Source organism: Schistocerca cancellata, chromosome 2 (assembly GCF_023864275.1).
Source record: "Schistocerca cancellata isolate TAMUIC-IGC-003103 chromosome 2, iqSchCanc2.1, whole genome shotgun sequence".
NCBI classification, from domain to species: Eukaryota; Metazoa; Arthropoda; class Insecta; order Orthoptera; family Acrididae; genus Schistocerca; species Schistocerca cancellata.
Window position 1 is genome coordinate 984,561,817 of NC_064627.1, and position 22,802 is coordinate 984,584,618.

Genomic DNA, 22,802 nt, shown 5'->3' on the forward strand with positions numbered 1-22,802 from the left:
AGATAGAATTACTTCGAATGTTTGCTTCAAACGTTCTAAAATATACACCATTTATTATTTTGAGGGTTTGAAAATAGGCCAATGATGTGCAAATAATCCTGAAAGGTGTTGTTATTTTCATTCCAAAACTGACAACGCGTAACTTTCCCCCGGAAAAATTGGCGGCGCGGGGCCGGTAGCTTGCTCTGTGAGTGCTGTATGAACCACTTCTATTAACAACACCTCTATGAGAGGCAAAGGCAAAACCATCTCCACTCTAGGACCCCGGACAACGCTGTACGTTTTCTCTCACCGTTGCCGATACCTACAAGACTCCTTCCACCAGAATAACTAAAATCAATTCCGGATTGCTCCGAAGTGTTCCACGTATCTCCCCAAAGATGCCAGAAAACAGTTAAGTTTCACTTCAGAAGAAATTCTTATAACAAAGAACCTGTTTCCTGCGTTGTTGGAGAAACAAAAGGTAACGATACCAGATAATAAGGCGTTTGCATCAATAGACAGTTCCAGTAGGACAGCTGTGTGGTTATAAAACTCATTTAAGTGTGTTGCCGTGAACATTAATTTGATATGAACAGAATCTGATAACAATAACCTTGGAGAACTAGCCCCAGAGACCAGAAATTTTACTCGTTGAGTGTTTTGTCCACCCAATCAGAGCTTATCGCTTATCGTGCAGCTTGTTATCATCGGCCATATATTTTGCCGACATGACAATACGACAGCCTTCAGCGCTCCGGGTATTAACGAAATCAGGTAAGCTCTATGGCAGCTGCAATCCGGTTTCTAATTTGTCCTTTTATTATTGGCACTTAGCGCCCTCCGTCAGTAACTGTTGATGTAAATTAACAAACAAGCAAAGTTGCTTTGTTTCTCACTATTTTTAATAAGCCTGTTTTAAAGAATCAGTGTATGTCAATTGTCTCTAAGAAGTTGTCCCCTTTCGCAATCGACTTATCGGTGTCTGTCAGAGAAATAGTGCAAGCAATATCTAATTAAGCAATATCTAATTAAGAACCAGAGATGTGTACAGAAGTGACCAGTACTTTTACGCGAAAACACGAAAAGTGCAATACTTGGACTGACTACTGCTCCGATAATTGTGGTATTGTTTTAAATGCCAAACCAATACCTTCCGTATTGACCGTCTATAAGCCGTGTCCACTCAGTGAGAGGTCTAAAATCATGAACTTCCCTTTTTTCCATTAACGAATGTAATTCTGTCTAGTGGCGTTTTCATTCGTTATGGGAAAGTGCACTTGTAAATTTGGAGATGCGCAATAAATCCACTGAGCTCCGAACACAGTTCACTGGTACAGAAAACAGTTGATCCTGAAGAAAATTACTCTCTTTAATTTAATACCGGTGGTGCCATTTGCTTGATGTCTTACATAACAGCATTTAACAAGAATAGACAAGCCGATGAAACTACGTTACTGTTTCCTGGTGGATTGACATAAATGGTTTTGGCTTTGTATCCACTTAGATTAACTTTCCCCAATTCTACTATTAGAAAGATGGAAACTGAGTGTTACCCCAAGAAGCACCAGTCAGATATTTATCAAATTTGTGCTAAATAAATGTCGTGTGACTAGGACCTCCCGTCGGGTAGACCAGTCGTCGGGTGCAAGTCTTTCGATTTGACGCCACTTCGGCGACTTGCGCGCCGATGGGGATGAAATGATGATGATTAGGACAACACAGCACCCGGTCCCTGAGCAGAGAATAATCTCCGACCCAGCCAGGACTCGAATCCGTGACCTTAGGATTGACATTCTGGCGCGCTGACCACTCAGCTAACGGGGGCGGACACTTTGTGCCCATGTTCATTACATAACGTTTATTAAATGTTTAAACTTTAATTTCAATCATAACCGATATCTGCCAATATCTCAGTGGCGTGTGTGACCTCTACGAGCGCGAATACACTCTTGTATTCGTTATGGAATGGGAGCAAACGGTCGGCGAACGTCAGCTTTAGGAATTTCTTGCCATGGCTGAAGAATATGCCGTGTCATTTCACAAAGAGTACCGGGTAGAGGCTGATGTTAAAGTTTATGTCTCCCCAGTGTATTCCTGACATTCTCTATGGGGGTGCAATCACGAGAGTGGGAGACCAGTCAAGAATCCGTAAATTCCTTAAAGGTATAGTGGTGTGAACTTTGATATGGTTTCTGCATCTATATCTATACCCCAAAAGTCACCTTACGATGTGTAGCCGAGAGTACTTCTGATACCACTAACTGATACCCTCCTTCCCTGTTCCTTGCTGGAGTGGTGCGTAGAATGATCGTATTAGCTCTAACTTCTCGGATATTTTCGTTGTGGTTGTTACGCGGAGTACAAACACCTCCCTTCTTGGGTCGACCACTGAAGTTTGTTCAGGACGTCCTCGCGCCGACTAAACGATCCCGTGACGAAATGCGTCCCTTTCGTTGGATTACGTCTACCTGTTCTATTAACCAAACCTGTCAAGGGTCCCAGAGCCGTGAACAATACTCAACAATCAGTCGAAAAACTGTTTTGCAAGACATTTCTTTAACTTTCTTCCAAAGAATGCCAGCATGGCACCTGATTTTCCTATATTTTGTGCTATGTGATCGTTTCAATTTAGGTGGCTCCAAATGGGTACAGTTTCTAATGATTTGTCGCCAGTAATAGACAATAGTGTACTATCTTGTTTATGGAGTTAAAATCTTCTGGGTTATTAGGCCGCGTCATGTTTCTTCTAAAATGTTCGAGTGTTCTAGCAGTAGTGGACACCAAAAGATCCTGAGGAAGATCCCAGCAGAGGGGTCGAAACGTCGAACATTTTAGAAGAAACATGACGCGGCCTAATAACCCAGAAGATTTTAACTTCAGTGACAACGGCCACGAAAGCCTGCAGACTTACATATTTTGTTTATCTTTGTTACCCTGGTCATGAAGGGTATGAGCATTCATTTAGCCCTCAACAATTATCAAATCAATCCTGTTGTCAGATCCAATAAATGTCCACACCTCGATTCTAAGAGCAGGAGGAGTATGTGTCATCGTTGCTTCCCGTGATCTTTGACACGCTGGAAAAGTACCAGGAGATTATAATTGAACCGATGGTGTCCCGATTGCTGCAGCGTGGGTTGTATACATCACAGGACACTAAAACATAGTAGGTATCTTCATTAATCAGTGTGCTTGTAGTGTGTGCTAAAAAATAAAACACGTTTGTTAGTAATCATTAGTTTCTGGTCACAAGTTACAACACGTGTTCAGTATGGTCTCCTGACTCAGCAACATACTGCAACTGTAACACAACATGGCCGACAGTTGCTGGCTGCGCATCCAATGTAATCAGAACGATGTCCTATGTTATCCTTCAGAGCAGGAGTCTGGATACACTCTGATAGACACGATCTCTCAGATATCCCCACAACCATAAGTCACGTGAATTTGGTAGGGAGATCTCAGAGACCACACCCCTTGAAACTGTATAGAGATGGTGTCATTACCGACAGTTTCTAGAAGCAAATCTGTCACCTGGCAAGAGACGTGTGCTGTCGCCCCATCTTACATGAAAATAGTGATGTGGACACAACTGCGTTCTTTATGAGCTGGAATCATGTATTACAAAGGAGTCCTTACAACGTGCTGATGTCACTGAACACGTAACACGCCTGTAAAGTGCCATGTTCCTGTACAACACTTGGCGGAGAGCTTCATATGCGACAGTTATGTGCATTCACGGCACCGTGCAGAGTAAAATGTTTCTCACCATTAAAGAATATTCCCGAGTCACATGCCGTCCATTTCGATGCGTGTCAAAAATCGAAGGGCAAATTCAAGGTTTCACATCCTATCTTGGTGCTGCATTTAACCAGTATTCTGGATCTTTTAGGGATATCAGTGTAAAATGCACCGAAAATATTTGTAACTATTGACCAGGGGAGAGAAAGACCGTGTGACGCAGCTCGAGCACTGGCTGTAGAATTTTTCTGATGTGCTTCACCGTCGGCTATAGCTACAGCAACTTCATCAACAAATACTATGGGAATCGGCCACCTCCCTCCCCATGTTGCACCACCTAACTCGCTTGTTTCTTTAAATTTCTTGATCGTACTCTTTAGCTCCTTTATTCACATAACGCCTCTTTGCAGCTGTGGCTGTTGGAGATATTTCAGTAATACAGCACTGTTATTGCTGACGTTCTGACAAGACAACTCTACGAGCAGTGTACGGTCTTTCTTCTCAATACTTATTGCGAGTGGAACGGAAACCTCCATCCTTCTTAACCCCTTACGCCAACAGTCGCTTCACAGAAGAAATCAACAGGTATTGCCAAGCGACAAACAACATAGTGACGTCAAAATTGGAAACATTTTTCATTCTGACTGGTTACAGCGTCATATTTTCACCTGGGGGCAAAAAGTGGAACTTTTTTTTTGCATACTCCGTGCGTGCACCAGTTAATGAACATACCTATAACGTTTCAGCGTCCTACAATGTATACTGCCCGCGCAGCAGCACTCGAAACACCGTCAGTTTAATTATAGCCACCCAGTATGTGTCACTCAGAATTGTTGCTCCCTGTGATCTTTCACCACTTCATCTACAGACAGGTTGGGATCGATTTGACTACAACAAACAAAAGTGAGACACGTCGCTAGATACAACAGAACGTCACTCGCTATATCCCAAGTGACTCTACTCCATTCACTTCTCTGTTGTCTATGACATGGTTTCAGTGTTAAACAATGCTTGGCAAGCCGAGTAATCCGTTCTTGACAGTTCGTGGTAACACAATGCCTGTAGCTTCTACCCGAATTTCGACTGTTGTCATCCGTCCGTTCGTCGGAGCCAGTCCAACTTCCCTAATATTTTCGCGGTGTAGTCTTTTCTGCTGGAAGACCCCGTGACTACTCGTCGTGTCACACACTTTCCCTCAGTCCATTTCACCACCACTCGATTTGCAGTTGTTGCAGGCTGTCGATTGATGCTTCCATGATAATAACCCGTGATAATAATTCGAACTTATTCAAAATCCGAGAGGTAAACTGCACATGCCAAGTCCACTGGCCATGATATGTTGTGATCTCCACCTCGAGCGTTCCAGTAACGTTAGACACACCCAGTTGCCATTATGTATTGACTCCATTTTCCATCTGTAGAACTGCAGTTTTCTGTACTGGAAATCATCTCAAACAACGATGAGATTTTAACCAACGAATGCTGTAGGCTATGGAATACTGCAATGTGAGTTGGTATGTGCAATCGAGGTGTTCATAGTGTAGCATTTCCCATTTTCAGACCGTGTAGTATGCTGTATACCTGTGAGTTTCTGTTAAATTAAATTTCATGAAGAATAGAAACATTGTTACCTTGCAACCACACTTACAAATCATTTTTTTCTACATTTTTACCTGCACGCCACAAATCGCCGAACGGAGTGTGGCTGATGGTAAGTAATGCTCTATATCCCTTCCTATTGGACTCGCCGATGGTAGGTGGAATTAGGACAGTCAGTGCCAACCTGTAAGGGCCAAACGTGTCTAACTTTTCTAATTAAATGTTGGTCGCCACGTGAGGTGTACTAGGAAGCAGGATGCGTCTTGACTCGATTTGGAATATGAACTCTCAGACTTTTGCAACCAGCGCTTCCCGCGATGCACAACGTTTTTCTTGTTGGATCTCTAAGTGCTAAGCATCTCTATAACACAGTCATGCTGACTTGGAAACATCTGGCTAGTGGTGCACCTCTTCTCTGAATCTTTTTCTAAATATTCTGTTAATCCATACTGCTAAGAGTCCGAAGCCGACGCAGAGACACTGTACCTGTGTGGATGAAAGGCGTTCGGAGAGGTACCACGGGCAGCACACACCCTCAATGAAACGATACCTTACCGTCTGCTTTGATGGAGTCGTGCCCGCAAGAACCTCGTGTGGTTCACCGACAAAGTCTTACCCTCCGTCGGCGTCTGCAAACATATACAGTTTCTCATCAGGCCTGACGATCTTACCTTCATGCTCCGAGTACTCAGCAGCGGTGTTTCTCTGGTCTGTATCAGGTCGGCGGTGACTTCCACACACACCACTGCGTGGAGGTCTTTGTGGATGCTATGACTGCTCACCGTTTAATGTTGTCCAGCATTGAATTTGCAAGCAGTCTGCCGCACTGCGGTCCGTCTAAACACTATTACAATCCGGGATATGTGGACAGTTCCCAGCCACCCGGGCCATTCACGACCGTCGACATTGTTGTCGCCGGATTTCCTAGGATTGAGATACTCACAGAGCAAACCTGGCACGTTTGAACGTGTATAGACCAGCGCCTACCGGACATCAGAGATGGCACAACCCATGCTTCAGGCCAACACGATCTGTTTCAAATTACACTACTGGCCGTTAAAACTGCTACTACACGAAGATGACGTGCTACAGACGCGAAATTTAACCGACAGGAAGAATATGCTGTGATATGCAAATGATTAGCTTTTCAGAGCATTCACACAAGGTTGGCGCCGGTGGCGACACCTACAACGTGCTGACGTGAGGAAAGATTCCAACCGATTTATCATACAAAAACAGCAGTAGATCGGCGTTGCCTGGTGAAACGTTGTTGTGATGCCTCTTGTAAGGAGGAGAAATGCGTACCATCACGTTTCAGACTTTGATAAAGTTCGGATTGTAGCCTATCGCGATTGCGGTTTATCGTATCGCGACATTGCTGCTCGCGATGGTTTTTTTTGGAAAGATTACGGCCGATTCCCTTCATTCTTCGCCAGTCCTAGTTTGTGCGCCGTCTCTAATCTCGTCGTGAGTTGGTCGATAAACCTCAACATCAGTTGTTTTCATCCAAACATTACCACGCACAGCGTGAGTCTAGACTAGATAACACTTCAGTTGAAATAGTTCAGGTCCCACGAAAAGATTTTAGATCATTTTATCCAGGCATTGAAGCGAAAAGAAGCAGTGTAAGAAATTAATGGTATTGCACTCAATACTTTATGCTGCAAGAGTTGCGTTCTCAAAATTACGGAAAATTTATGATTTCGCTTGTTCATTAGTCGGATTCGCGTGATTTATCTCTTTGTTGTGTCGCTAAATTTATCTGAAAATTAACGTTATAATGTTAGCCATATCTGATATTTAGTCTGTTGTCTGTTGCCAAAATGGATACCAGTGTTTCTGTAGTATCTGCGATTGTTTATTTTGTGCATAAATAGGTCAGCGAATTTGCATTATTTTTTCTGTTAGAACGGAAGAACGTGAAACAGGATCTTACAAATGTTAAATACAGATTTTGTTGAGTGTGTAGTGAATAAAATAAGAGCTTACAAGTGGCATAAGCGCTACGGAAACGTCCGTTGTAACGTTGAAGATGAAGAGACCCTGGGCCCACCGGAACACACCCAACCGATGAAACAGTGGAAAAAGTGAAAAAAATTCTTTGGATGTTGTGGATGTGAAACTGTGACGACAAAATTTATCATACATTGTTGAATTTCGAAGAAGGGAATCGCTACAAAAAGTCAGCGACGCAGAACTTCTGAAACGCATTATAAGAGGTTACGAAACAAGAGTTTATTGATATTTCATGGAAACAAAGTCTTAATCGTCACAGTGAAAGCATTTTAGGTAGTCAAGACCACTGAAAGCTCCATCGGTGCGGTCAAATGTGGAGGTTATACTCTGTTTTCTTTTATTTTAACGATGCAGTGCATCTTGAGTTCATGCCGTAAGATCCAACGACTAATGAGCTTTCCTTACAAGTTCAACGTTTTTTTCGTGAGGCAATCCGCCAAAAGCGTCGTGATTTTTGGCGAAATAATATAAGGCTTATGAAGCACGGTAATGGACTTGCCTATAATACTGTAATGGAGCCCCAGATTTCATCTTCGCCAGACATGACCCCAAGTGACTTTGTTTCTGTTCCCAAAAATAAAGGCCGTCGTCTTACAAGCATACAAGAGACAGAAAAGGAATGGTCGAGAGAGCTGAAAGTTATCACAGTGATCGACTTCCTGAAGTATTTCGTGGATTGGAAAAGTAGCTGACTTAATTTTATATTATGAATAAATAAAATTCTTTCCGAATAACAAATATTCGGGTTATTTTATGAAGACACTACATATGATGCGCCAACACCTGACCAACAGAGCCGCGCGGGATTAGCCGAGCGGTCTAGGCCGCTGCAGTCATGGACTGTGCGGCTGGTCCCGGCGGAGGTTCGAGTCCTCCCTCGGGCATGGGTGTGTGTGTTTGGAATTCCAGACATCTGCCACGCCGGAAATTTGCCACGCCGGACATTCGCCATACTTACCCCTTCGCCAGGTAGCTTGAGCAGCGATCCCTCAGGTAAGGGACGCCCTTCCTCGAACTTCTTCTGTCCGCTTTCCATCCGCCGTCTTCACATCTTACTCGATACAACCAGTACGTAAGGGACCTCCTTCTTCGACATCTTGGCGAAATAGAGAGCTTCTTTCCCGAAATCGAAATATTTATAACTTTTGGGAAACGAAAGCAATACCAACGGTTATGTCAGTGTGTAGTTAGTTCTGCCAAGTGTAAATACAGATCCCCCTGTCTGTACCGTAGCTTCCTTTCACGCTTACTGATTGCGATAGGAACAGTCCATCGCCATGGGAGCAACAAGAAAGAACGATGCAAAGAGAATGCGAATGTACGCTAATCATTTCTTTTTGATCACTGTATTTGTGCCTACTTTAATTAGTACAACCGGATGCCCAAAAGACAATAAGGAATGAAGAAATGGGTATGTGAATGTTTGAAAAGAAGAACGACATATTCCATATTAATTTACTCTCTAAAATCCGATAGGGCCTTGCGGCGAAACATTAGTTAATAAAGTGTAGCGGGACAATGTTCAAAACATGACTGAAAATACGTTCACTGAATAGAGATAAGAACATCTATGATTGACATGTCATCTAAAGTCGACGTACAATCTTAAAATGTTAGAAATAAAGAAATGAAATAATACAGAATGCTGTGCTTGTAACGTACGTTGTTGTTCTACATTGTTTAGCTCTGGTATTACAGGGTCACAGAGAAAGCATTCTAGGTTTCAGAGGGAAAAGTCGTAATTTTAATGATCTACACCACAACAGAAACAAGAAGCACAACGTAAGGAAAAATAATGTAATGTGTGTTCTAGCTCACAAGCGACATTGAAGCTGATAGTTCCTGTGGCTTAGTGTGGGCAGAGGTTATATTCGACAACCGGAATAAATTAAGAACTGGCTCCTTTTACCGACCCCCGGTCTCAGATGAAACAATTGCTGAACAGTTCAAAGAAAACTTGAGTCTCATCACAAATAGGTACCCTACTCATACAATTATAGTTGGCAGTGACCTCAATCTACCTTCCGTATGTTGACAAAAATACATTTTCAGACCCTATTGTAGATAGAAAACAACTTCCGTAATCGTTCTAAATGCTTTTTTAAAATTATTTTGAACAATTAGTTCACGATGCCATCCAAATTGTAAGTGGTCACGGAAACACACTTGACCTCTTAGCCACAAATAATCCTGAGCATCACGACGGATACAGGGATTAGTGAACACACAGTCGTAGCGAGGCTGAATTCCGTAACAAAGAAATTCACCAAAACTAAACGCGAAATATATCTATTTATAAAAGCAGCTAAAAATTCCGTTGACGTGTTTCAAAGAGATAGTCTCCAATCCTTCCAAACTATGTAAGTGAAGACCGTATGTGGCTTAAGTTCAAAGAAATAGTATCAACAGCATTCGCGAGATTCGTAACAAATACATTAATAAGAGACAGAACTGATCCCCCATGGTACACAAAACACGACAGAAAGCTGCTGCAGGAGCACTGAAAAAGGCACGTATAATTTAGACGAACGCAAAATCTCCAAGACTGGCGAATTTTACTGAGGCTTGAAATCTGGTGCAGATTTCAATGCGAGATGCATTTCATAACTTCCACAACGAAACTCTCTCTAGAAATGTGGCGGAAAATACAAAGAGATTCTGGTCCTATGTTAAGTAAACCAGCGGAAAGGCTCAGTAATTACCTTTACTACGCGACATCGACGGTAATGTTACCGATGACAGTGCCACTAAAGTGGAGTTACTAAATGCAGTTTTCCGAACTTCCTTCACCAAAGAAGACGAAGTAAATATTCCAGAATTCGAAATGAGAACAGCTGCAAACATAATATAGGAGGAGAAGGAGGGGGAGGCAAGGGACCCAACCCTTCGGAGCAGGTAAAATCGTGGCAAATGTCCGGCGTGGCAAATGTCCGCACACCGTGTGTTTGTCCTTAGGATAATTTAGGTTAAGTAGTGTGTAGGCTTAGGGACTGACAACCTTAGCACTTAAGTCCCATGTGATTTCACAACCATTTGAACATTTTTGAACTGACCAACAGAATAACACAGCTGCGATTTCTTGCTGCTGACTTAACTTTTTATTTCTTTCAGTATCTTCTGCTGCCTTTTACAAACATTGCTGCTACCAATATTTCTTCATTCACCGTGTTCTTCGTTGTCTGCAGCGGCGCCAAGATGTGGAAGCTGTCGTTCGTGATGTTGCTGCTGGCGGTTGCGGCCGCCCAGGCCGGCCACGTAGACGAAGACAGGCTGAGCAAAGTGAAGGCCGCTGTGAGCAAGCTGCGTGCCACGAGGAGCAACGGCCATCACACAGGTACCCGCTCACAAACTGCACTAACATGCTTTCGCTCACCTCAAATGCACGTTATGGTATGTTAGCAGGTTTGATCCACTCGTAATGAAATGGTGCTGGGAAGAACTTTTTTTTGGTGGGGGGTGGGGGGGGAGACGTCATCAGTCTTCTGACTGGTTTGATGCGGACCGCCAAGAATGCCTCTCATGTACCAGCCTCTTCATCTCACAGTAGGACCTGCCACCTAGGTCCTCAATTATTTGTTATATGTATTCCAATCTCTGTCTTCCTCTACAGATTTTTGCCCTCTACAGCTCCCTCTAGTGCCGTGGAACTCGTTCCCCGATGCCTTAAGGGGGGTAGGATGTCAAGCGGTCCGACTTGGAGCAGTAGAGGCATCACAGGACATTTTAATTTCCAGTGTCTATACTTTTACAAATAAATTCATAAAACTTTGTCAGCATCACCAGGAAGGATTCAGGATTCACACCCATTGCAGTGGAAGTTTTTTTACGTGTGAAATTTCATCATTTTTTTTCACTTACTAATGGCTGCATTTGTTGCTATAGGTACACTTTCCTTCATAAGTTAGAGAGATTCTTCCATGAATTTTGCACAGCGTACATACAGGTGTATGAAACTCTAGAATTTATTTAATTTATGAAAAAGTGAATGATCTGTTGTATTTTAAACTTCATGTTTAGAAAAAACACAAATTTTGTCGTTAATAACCTCAATTTTTACCACAGTTTTTAATAGATTTGGAAAATTCTAGAGTTTCATACACCTTTAAGTATGGTTTGTATGCTGTGCAAAATTCATCGAACCATCTGTCTTATTTATGAAGAAACGTGTACCTGTAGCAACGAATGCTGCCATTAGTAAGTGAAAAAATGATGAAATTTCACATGTAAAAAAAATTACTTCGTTATGTTTTCGAACTTCCACTGCAATGAGTGTGAATTCTGAATCCTTCCTGGTCATGCTGACAAAGTTGTATGAATTTATTTGTAAAAGTATAAACAGTGGAAATTAAAATGTCCTGTAGTACCTCTCCTGCTCCAAACGGCCCGTTTGACGCCCTACCCCCCTTAACAGATGTCCTAACATTCTGTCCCTTCTCCTTGTCAGTGTTTTCCATATATTCCTTTCCTCTCCGATTCTGCGCTGAACCTCCTCATTCCTTCCGTTATCAATCCACCTAATTTTAAACATTCGCCTGTAGCACTACATATCAAATGCTTCGATACTCTTGTGTTCCGGTTTTCCCACAGTCCGTGTTTCACTACCACATAATGCTGTGCTCCAGACGTCCAATCTAAGAAATTTCTTCCTCAAATTAAGGACTACTAGTAGAATTCCCTTGACCAGAAATGCCCTTTTTGACAGGTTAGCCTGCTTTTGATGTTCTCCTTGCTTCGTCCGACATTGGTTATTTAGCTGCCTAGGTAGCAGAATTCCTTAACTTCATATACTTCGTGACCATCAATCCTAATGTTAAGTTTCTCGCTGTTCTCATTCCTGCTACTTCTCATTATTTCGTCTTTCTTCGCTTACCCTCAGTCCATATCGTGTACTCATTTGATTCATTCCATTCAGCATATCATGTAATTCTCCATCACTTTCACTCAGGACAGCAATGTCATCATCGAATCGTATCATTGATATCCTTTCACTTTGAATTTTGATTTCACTCCTGAAGCTTTACTTTATTTCCATCATTCCTTCTTCGATGTACAGTTGAACAGTAGAGGGGAAAGACTACATCCATGTCTTACACACTTTTTAACCCGAGCACTTCGTTCTTGATCGTCCACTCTTATTATTCCCTCTTCGCTCTTCTACATATTGTATATTACCCGTTTGTCCTTATAGCTTACTCCTATTTTCCTCAGAATTTCGAACATCTTGCACGATTTTACATTACCGAACGCTTTTTCCAGGTTGACAAATCCTATGGACGTGTCTTGAATTTTCTTTAGTCTTGCTTCCATTATCAACGTGAGAATTGCCTCTCTGGTGCCTTTACCTTTTCTAAAGCCAACCTGATAGTCATCTAGCACATCCTAAATTTCCTTTTCAATTCTTCTGTACATCATTGCTGTAAGTAACTTGGTTGCATGAGCTGTTAAGCTGATTGTGTCATAATTCTAGCATCTGTCAGCTCTTGCAGTCTTCGGAATTGTGTGGATGATATTTATCCGAGTCAGATGGTATACAGCCACACACATACATTCTTCACACCAACATGAATAGTCGTTCCGTTGCCATTTCTCCCAATGATTTTAGAAATAATGATGGAATATTATCTATCCCTTCTACATTATTAGATCTTAAGTCCTCCAAAGCTCTCTTAAATTCCGCTTCTAATAGTGGATCCCGTATCTCTTCTAAATCGAATCCTGTTTCTTGTTCTGTCACATACGACAAATTTTCACCCTCATAGAGGACGTCAATGTACTCTTTCCATCTATCCCCTCTCTCCTCTACATTTAACAGTGGAATTTCCTTTGATCTCTTAATGTTACCACCCTTGCTTTTTGTGTCACCGAAGACTGTTTTGACTTTCCTGTATGCTGAGTCAGTCCTTCCGACATTCATTTCTTTTTCGATTTCTAACTGAAATCTCGTATCAACGGGTCTTTTCCAAGTATATCTCCTCCTCTTGTGATTCTTGAATAGAATATTCGTTATTACTAGCTGAAAAATATTACAGAACTCAATTAGTCTTTCTCAGATCTCGTTCCTTGTCCCAAACCCATATTCTCTTGTACCTTTCCTTCTATTCTTTCCCCTACAACTGCATTCGAGTGGCCGGCCGGGGTGTCCGAGCGGTTCTAGGCGCTACAGTCTGGAACTACGCGACCGCTACGGTCGGAGGTTCGAATCCTGGCTCCTCCATGGATGTGTGTGATGTCCTTAGGTTAGTTAGGTTTAAGTTGTTCTAAGTTCTAGGGGACTGATGACCTCAGAAGTTAAGTCCCATAGTGCTCAGAGCCATCTGAACCATTTTTTTTTTTTTTTTGCATTCGAGTACCCCATGACTATTAGATTTTCATCTCCCTTTATGTACTGTAATATCCTTTCAATATTCTCATATACTTTCTCTATCTGTTCGTCTTCAGCTTGCGGTGCCGGAATTCACACCTCGACTATCGTTGACTGTATTGGTTTGCTGTCGATTCTGAAAAGAAAAACCGTATCATGAACTTTTCTCTGTAACACACTCTATGCCCTACCTTCCTATTCATAGCGAATCCTACACCGTTACACCATTTTCTGCTGGTGTTGATTTTAGTCTATATTCATGTATATCTAGATTGAGCCTTTGCATTTCGCTTTTCAGATTTTCTAGCTTCGCTGTCACATTCAAGCTTCTGACATTCCACGCCTCGACTCGCAGAAAGTTGTCCTTTCGTTGATAATTCAATCTGTTTCTCATGGTCAGCTCCTCTTGGCAGTTCCCTGCCGGAGATCCGAAAGGGGGACTATTTCGGAATCTTTAGCCAATGGAGATGTCATCATGAGACTTTTTCAAATACAGGCCACATGTGTCTTTAATGTAGTGGATTCCATTGCCTTCTGCATCTTCATGCCTTTGATCATCGCTGATTTTTCCGCCTTTAGGGGCAGTTTCCCACCCCAAGGACAACAGAGTCCCCTGAACCTCAGTCTCCTCCTCCGCCCTCTTTGATAAGGCCATTGGCAGAACGAGGACGACTTCTTATGCCGGAAGTCTTCGGCCTCCAAATGCTGATTATTAATCAAAATTATTAACCAAGACGATACCTCAACACCACGGTAGTGAACACCAGCGAATATTCGGTGCATACTCATTTACTTGTGTTCGCTTTTATTCGCTCCGGTGTAAACCAAGCTGAACACTTTGGCCTGCACCTCCATGTTAAGAAGTGTTGAGCAACGCACAAGGTAGTACTAACTTCGATGCTAGTAATGAACTTGTATAATTTCTAACTATGTTTGAACACTATGTCGAGAGTTTAGAATTAATTCTGAACAGCTGTCGAAAATAGATGCGCGTAAATGCACAACACTAACCCTTTGGTAGGGAGTGGCTTTTGTGTGGTGAATGAGTATAAATTTGTGCACATATTCAAAGCAACAGAAGTTCAGACTTCTTTATTATGAAACGGCAACTATGAGATGTATAAGTCATCTTACTTTTGGTTTCAGTGTTGTCAGTTTTCCGCTTTACATAAATGCTTCAAAAGCCGATAGCCTGTTGGCTGCGTGGTTGAATTGGGATTTGTATTGTCTAAGTACTTCCAGAATATGCAAATAGCCAAAGCTTGTAATAATAAATGTTTTCTCATGTTCCATTTCGTTGGACTGATAGTAAACTCAGTGTTTAAGTTTCAGGTCTCAAGTTTCATTTCAAATTATTTGAAATACATACATCTACGAAATGAAAATGTGGTACTGATTCACAACAGCCTCGCCTTCTCGATTCTTGTTTTATTGTCTTGACGCTGCATTGTATTATGTATATGTTTATCTTCTTTGTAACATTACCCGCTTTCTAGGAAAATATCAATGATGAAACGTCTGATTTTCAACTATGTGGAAGCTTTATCTGAATATTTCAGTATATTTTCTATTGGTCATCTTCAGGAACAGTGACGGGGTTCCTTGGAATCTGAAGCCGAGTAGCAGCGTTGTCCTAAAGCGACGTTTCAGCAAACTTTCCAGTCAAGAGAGTGTAGAATGTGATATCTCCGTTTCACAGGAAAGCGATATTTCTTTTAAAGATGAGTACGAAACTCGTTGAAACGTTGCTTCATTGCAACACTGCCACTCACGTGGTAACCCGAGAAAAGTTCATTAGCGAAATTCGCCAATAAGTCCTGTATTTACATAATTTTGATACCATCAGTCACACTTTTCACCTGCCACTGTTCGGCTGGATTATTGTTAGGTTCAAATACGCTCATGTCGCTTAAGCGTGCACCATATACCTCACATTATCAGAATATGAGAGATAAGTCTAATTTATTGAGAAGAAATTGAGAAAACGTTTTTGATTTCCTTGGAAACCAGTGGAGTAACAGGCTTCCGTTTCAGGTGTTGTGCGCCGCCACGCGGAACTGACCCCCATGGCCTACGAAGAGCAGATCGAGGCATTCCTGGAGCAGCTGAAGCAGATGATGCGGGAACCCATGGCACTCCTTGGTAACAGAACACTGGACCCGCTGGAGGTTGCTGGGCCCATCAACATCAACATCGATAACGACATGATCGCGTACGTTCGTAATGAAACTGCTACCTACAAGTGACGAAATACAACCTGTAAAATATGTAGCTCTACAGACAACTTGAAATGACGTCTACATAGATAGTACCGTTGTGTTTTGACAGCAGGCGTGTGAGGATACATATTGAATTATCATGAAGGTTCATTTGTTGAGTTGGGTTGTTTGGGGGAGAAGACAAGACAGTGAGGTTATCGGTCTCATTGGATTAGGGAAGGATGAGGAAGGAAGTCGGCCGTGGCCTTTCAAAGGAACCATCCCGGTATTTGCCTGGAGCGATTTAGGAAAATCACGGAAAACCTAAATCAGGATGGCCGGAAGTGGGATTGAACCGTCGTCCTCCCGTATGGGAGTCCAGTGTGCTAACCACTACGCCACCTCGCTCGGTCAAGGTTCGTTTGTATTCTCATCGGTGGTACATAGTCTATTTTGGACCCACTGTATTTAAACGTACTTTAAGCAAGTCTAAAGCCCAGTTGCTTCTGGCAATTCTGTTGTTCTTAAGCCTTGTACCTGAAAAGTGAATTAACAGCATAACTTAATAACTGTTCAATTCATCAATCGGCTCACTGAACCTGTTAGTAGTAACCTTACCCAAATGGCTTCAGTCTTAACAGTATTCTGATCTTGCAGAACTTTATACAGTAGAGTAATAGACGATATCTGTGATCAGAATCTACAAACTAGGGCTACAATGAGAGAGAAGGTCACGACATACACTACAGGTATCTGAAAATAAGTAAAACATTAAAATATATGGAGGAAATTCATTAGTAAAATCTTGAAACGGGCTGTACTACTCCTCTACATAAACAAATTCTTCCGTAAGACGTTATCATATCTTTTAACGAACTGACAAATTCCTTCTACACAGTATTTTCCGCTTGACTTTTGGAACACAACGACCAGAGGTCTAGTTGATAATTCATGATATCGTGCAAAACACTCCGAGAAATCAGCGGAAAATTTCCCGACAGTTTAGATATCGAGTATATCAGTTTTCACGGTTATTTTTTCATCACTTTTCTGTACTACTTTGTTATAACAGATGACCACACCTGCATCAACATGGACATTTACCTTTCCTCTCTTCGAAGTGCAACACCTCAGTTCATGTTATTTGGTCTTAAAATTTGTACCGCTTAATGGATTGAACATTTGGCTGGATTTTTCAATGTGCCCTTTTCGCTGTCGTAGCTCTAAGCACACAGACCTATAGCTTGAGTCAATGCAGCGGCTTCTCGTCTCATGCCACTACTTCCCATGCTACATGAAAATGAACGTTATTTTCAGCTTAGAACTCGTACGTCTATACGTCGTATAAGAGGTTCTTGTTTATTTCCTTACTCAAAGACAAATTATTTTCGTAGCTGAAATATTAAATTGCAGCGATGCTATAGAGCTTGACTCAGTTGACTCTAGTCTAAACCTTGGAAACAGTTTTAATCACGGTAACTGTCTTGCTGTAAGAGAAGAAGTGGCGGCCTGTGATCCCTAGTCTCTGAAAAAGTCTTAGCATTTAAGCTGATATGTCTTGGACTGAGGGCATGTAACACTTAAAAGTTGTTTCTCCGTCGGATTGTACATTAATATCATCAGCTCTTTTCGTCTTGTCGTGAGTGAAAAGCGCTGTGTGACAGCGCTCTTTCTTTTCTTACCACTTCCTTTTGTTTCAGTCTTCATTAATACTCAAATATGCCATTAATTTGCAAGGCACTCATTACATTTATCCACACGATACAGCCAAACATCTCTACCACCACGATTCGGAGGAAGACAACAACAAATCATGTGGAATTTCACCACACGAGGTATAAGTATGGCCGGCCGCTGTGACCGAGTGGTTCTAGGCGCTTCAGACTGGAACCGCGCTGCTGCTACGGCCGCAGGTTCGAATCCTGCCTCGGGCATGGATGTGTGTGATGTTCTTAGGTTAGTTAGGTTTAAGTAGTTCTAAGTATAGGGGACTGATGACCTCAGGTGTTAAGCCCCATAGTGCATAGAGCCATTTGAACCATTTGAACCATATGAGTCAATAAATTAGTCGCAAACTGGGATCTCTGTCCAGAGCCGCGTGTTGTACGAACCTGAAATTTATTTTCCTTTTCAAAATATTCCCCTTGCAATCTTAAACTCTTATCTCATCGCTCGACAACGCGTTAAAAGTCTGCACCATAGACTGCTTGTGGCAGCGTTCGCATCTAACGAGTGAGCTCTGGCATACATCAAGAGTATTTGGTTCCTTACCTTGTTGCAACCCATAAGACCGATGTATCCTGCGGGTAGCGAAATACCCCTAGACGCGGAAACAATGTGCCATAGCTGGATAAGGTTCAAATGGTTCAAATGGCTCTGAGCCCTATGGGACTTAACATCTATGGTAATTAGTCCCCTAGAACTTAGAACTACTTGAACCTAACTAACCTAAGGGCATCACACAACACCCAGTCATCACGAGGCAGAGAAAATCCCGGACCCCGCCGGGAATCGAACCCGGGAACCCGGGCGCGGGAAGCGAGAACGCTACCGCACGGCCACGAGCTGCGGACGCTGGATAAGGCCAGCACGATAGTGTTTGGTGACTTTTTTCGTCATTTGCTGAATTTCTGTATGCAATTGAACACAGATTTCGATCAAATAAAGTTCTAACCATATGCGGGACAAATTTTGCTATGGACGTTCTAACAATACCACCACTTGCAAAGTAGGTTAGCAATCAGATTAATAATGTTGCTCACGCAGCATATGTTCGCTTTATCGGGCAACAACAAAGTTATTGACTGTGGATGGTATCGTCAGAATGGAAATAATGAGGTCACTGTATAAAAGTCATTAATTTGGCACTTATCTTGAATGGATTCCCACGTAGATTTCGTCGAAATCGTTATGCCTCATCCTGTTGATTCGGGGTGATTCCACTTTGACTGCTAGAAGGTCCAGATCCGTATTTTAGCAATATTTGAAGACCTAACAAATGCGTTTTTCAGGAAATTCTTAATGATCAAACAATCCCAGATCAGAACAATGGTACGGTAGAAGTAATTTTTACTTGGTGCTGACGATCCACATTTTTATTAAACTTCATGTAAATTCACATATACTTCTTCTTAATTGTCACATCATCAAGAAAACAGTTCTGTATCAATCTTCATATATTTAATTTCCACTTTAACCAAACACAAGACTAGACTGTTCTTTTACTAAGCGAAATAACAACCTCTGCCAAAGTGAAACAAAGACTGCTCTGTGCGCATTCGTGCCAAAGCGGTTACAATTAAGTCAAAGATTATGACAGTCTCACAGAAATGAATACACACAAGAACCATCTCAGTGTAATATATCGATACATCGGAGTACCTATACATTAATAAAACCAAATGTGAAAATTGTCACGAAAATATGTCTGTTACTTCGCAGACAAGTAGTACGATATTACTGGTATCGAGAACTGGGGTCGGAGTGCCGTAATAGTCACGTAAATAGAGAACCATTACAACGTTCTCCATGGACAGTCAGTCCCTCGGCTGACTAACGTAGTGTTGTTCTAGTCAGGTTGTTGTTGTTGTTGTGGTCTTCAGTCCTGAGACTGGTTTGATGCAGCTCTCCATGCTACTCTATCCTGTGCAAGCTTCTTCATCTCCCAGTACCTACTGCAACCTACATCCTTCTCAATCTGCTTGGTGTATTCATCTCTTGGTCTCCCTCTACGATTTTTACCCTCTACGCTGCCCTCCAATACTATATTGGTGATCCCTTGATGTCTCAGAACATGTCCTACCAACCGATCCCTTCTTCTAGTCAAGTTGTGCCACAAACTTCTCTTCTCCCCAATTCTATTCAACACCTCCTCATTAGTTACGTGATCTACCCATCTAATTTTCAGCATTCTTCTGTAGCACCACATTTCGAAAGCTTCTATTCTCTTCTTGTCTAAACTATCTATCGTCCATGTTTCACTTCCATACATGGCTACACTCCATACAAATACTTTCAGAAACGACTTCCTGACACTTAAATCTATACTTGATCTTAACAAATTTCTCTTCTTCAGAAACGCTTTCCTTCCCATTGCCAGTCTACATTTTATATCCTCTCTACTTCGACCACGATCAGTTATTTTGCTCCCCAAATAGCAAAACTCCTTTACTACTTTAAGTGTCTCATTTCCTAATCTAATTCCCTCAGCATCACCCTATTTAATTCGACTACATTTCATTAGTCGAATTAAGTCGGGTGATGCTGAGGGAATTAGTCTAGTCAGGTACACATTCATAACACACCTGCCATCTTGGTTTGACCGCAAATCATGAACTGTGTGTAGGCTACCTTTCACGTGACACATGCCACTACCTTCTAGATATGTATAATTGCCAAATTTAAAACGATATATGGTATTCTGGCGTCTGCGATTTATTTATTGATTAACTCTCGTAAAAACTTGCGTGACTCTTATTTTCCAATAGATTGTATAGTAAACAGAACAACGTTCCATCGCAAGCATAACTACATTAATCTTAAGAGAATCGCACTAGCCCCCGACCCTCTTTTATGACGTCATGACCTCTTTTTGTGCAGGCTGGCTGGTAACGTCTCCAACATCAGAGTGGACAAACTGTCCACCTTCGAAACTGTCAGCGCCTCGTTCAGCATCGTCGGCTTCAAGCTGTCCGTCGTAGTCCACTTCGAGGAGATCTTCGCGTCCGGCGAGTACAACCTGGACGGTGCCTTAATGTCCGGTCTGCTGCTTGTCTACGGACAGGGACCCTTCACGTGAGTCGTACAATCCCTCAGTCTGTAACACAGGCAGCTGGGCGCTCCTATTACCCCTCTACATGTACCCGGAATTACAAGGTTTGTCCAGAAAGTAAGTCCCAATTGTGCTGTTTAAGACTTCGGCGACGCAGTAATTACTTCATCGCTTAAGGGGCGTCTCGTCGGATAATGTTGTGAAACCTGCACAGTATTTCGACGAGACAGCTGCTCGCCATCTTCAGGTGCTTACTGAGGTGTTGCAATGGCTCGCCAATATACAGGGTGGTCCACTGATCGTGACCGGGCCAAATATCTCACGAAATAAGCGTCAAACGAAAAAACTACAAAGAACGAAACTTGTCTAGCTTGAAGGGGGAAACCAGATGGCGCTATGGTTGGCCCGCTAGATGGTGCTGCCATAGGTCAAACGGATATCAACTGCGTTTATTTAAATAGAAACCCCCATTTTTATTACATATTCGTGTAGTACGTAAAGAAATAAGAATGTTTTAGTTGGAACACTTATTTCACTTTGTGATAGATGGCGCTGTAGTAGTCACAAACAAATGGCTCACAATGTTTGACGAACAGTTGGTAACAGGTAGGTTTTTAAAATTAAAATACAGAACGTAGGTACGTTTGAACATTTTATTTCGGTTGTTCCAATGTGATACATGTACCTTCGTAAACTTTTCATTTGTGAGAACGCATGCTGTTACGGCGTGATTACCTGTAAATACCACATTAATGCAGTAAATGCTCAAAAAATTGTCCGTCAACTTCAGTGCATTTGGCAATACGTGTAACGACATTCCTCTCAACAGAGAGTAGTTCGCCTTCCGGAATACATTGACAGTGCGCTGACGCATGTTGTCAGGGGTTGTCGGTGGATCACGATAGCAAATATCCTTCGAATTCCCCCACAGAAAGAAATCCGGTTACGTCAGATCCGGTGAACGTGCGGGCCATGGTACGGTGCTTCGACGACCAATCCACCTGTCATGAAAAACCGCTTCAACCGCACGCGAGCTATGTGCCGGACATCCATCATGTTGAAAGTACATCACCATTCTGTCATGCACTGAAACATCTTGTAGCAACATCGGTAGAACATTACGTCGGAAATCAGCGTACATTGCGCCATTTAGATTGCCAAGGATAAAATGGGGGCCAATTATCATTCGTCCCATAATGCCGCACCATACATTCACCCGCCAAGGTCGCTGATGTTCCACTTGTCGCAGCCATCGTGGATTTTCCGCTGCCCAATAGTGCATATTATGCCGGTTTACGTTACCGCTGTTGGTGAATGACCCTTCGTCGCTAAATAGAACGCGTGCAAAAAATCTGTCATCGTCCCGTAATTTCCCTTCTGCCCAGTGGCAGGACTGTACACGACGTTCAAAGTCGCCGCCATGCAATTCCTGGTGCATAGAAATATGGTACGGGTGCAATCGATGTTGATGTAGCATTCTCAACACCGACGTTTTTGAAATTCCCGATTCTCGCGCAATTTATCTGCTACTGATGTGCGGATTAGCAGCAACAGCAGCTAAAACACCTACTTGGGCATCATCATTTGATGCAGTTCGTGGTTGACGCTTCACATGTATCTGAACACTTCCTGTTTTCTTAAATAACGTAGCTATCCGGCGAACGGTCCAGACACTTGGATGATGTCGTCCAGGATACCGAGCAGCATACATATCACACGCCCGTTGGGCATTTTAATCATAATAGCCATACATCAACACGACATCGACCTTTTCCGCAATTGGTGAACGGTCCATTTTAACATGGGTAATGTATCACGAAGCAAATACCGTCCGCTCTGGCGGAATGTTACGTGATACCACGTACTTATACGTTTGTGACTATTACAGCGCCATCTATCACAAAGCGAAAAGAGTGGTCCAACTAAAACATTTTTATTTCTTTACGTACTACACGAATATGTAATAAAAATGGGGTTCCTGTTTTAAAAAACGCAGTTGATATCCGTTTCACCTTGTAACGGTACTGAAATGATGGTGGGCTGACAGTAATTTGGAGCCCGCGCGTCGGAAACGGGCGCGCTTGTGTGAGACTGCCAGGGAGTGCACCCTGATGCCATCTATTGGCGAAACTGG

General features: G+C 42.4%; 1 protein-coding gene across 1 annotated transcript in view; it reads left to right on the top strand.

Annotated features, from left to right (window-relative positions):
* The first annotated feature begins 725 nt into the window (after positions 1-725).
* The window catches only part of LOC126149112 (uncharacterized), a 38,131-nt gene continuing 16,054 nt past the window's right edge, over positions 726-22,802 (top strand). Inside the window, exons 1-4 of the mRNA XM_049915795.1 lie at positions 726-756; positions 10,524-10,672; positions 15,734-15,911; positions 20,497-20,691. Of these exons, the coding sequence (XP_049771752.1) occupies positions 10,534-10,672; positions 15,734-15,911; positions 20,497-20,691 (512 nt within the window). The 5' untranslated portion in view covers positions 726-756; positions 10,524-10,533. The remainder of the gene's footprint in view (positions 757-10,523; positions 10,673-15,733; positions 15,912-20,496; positions 20,692-22,802) is intronic.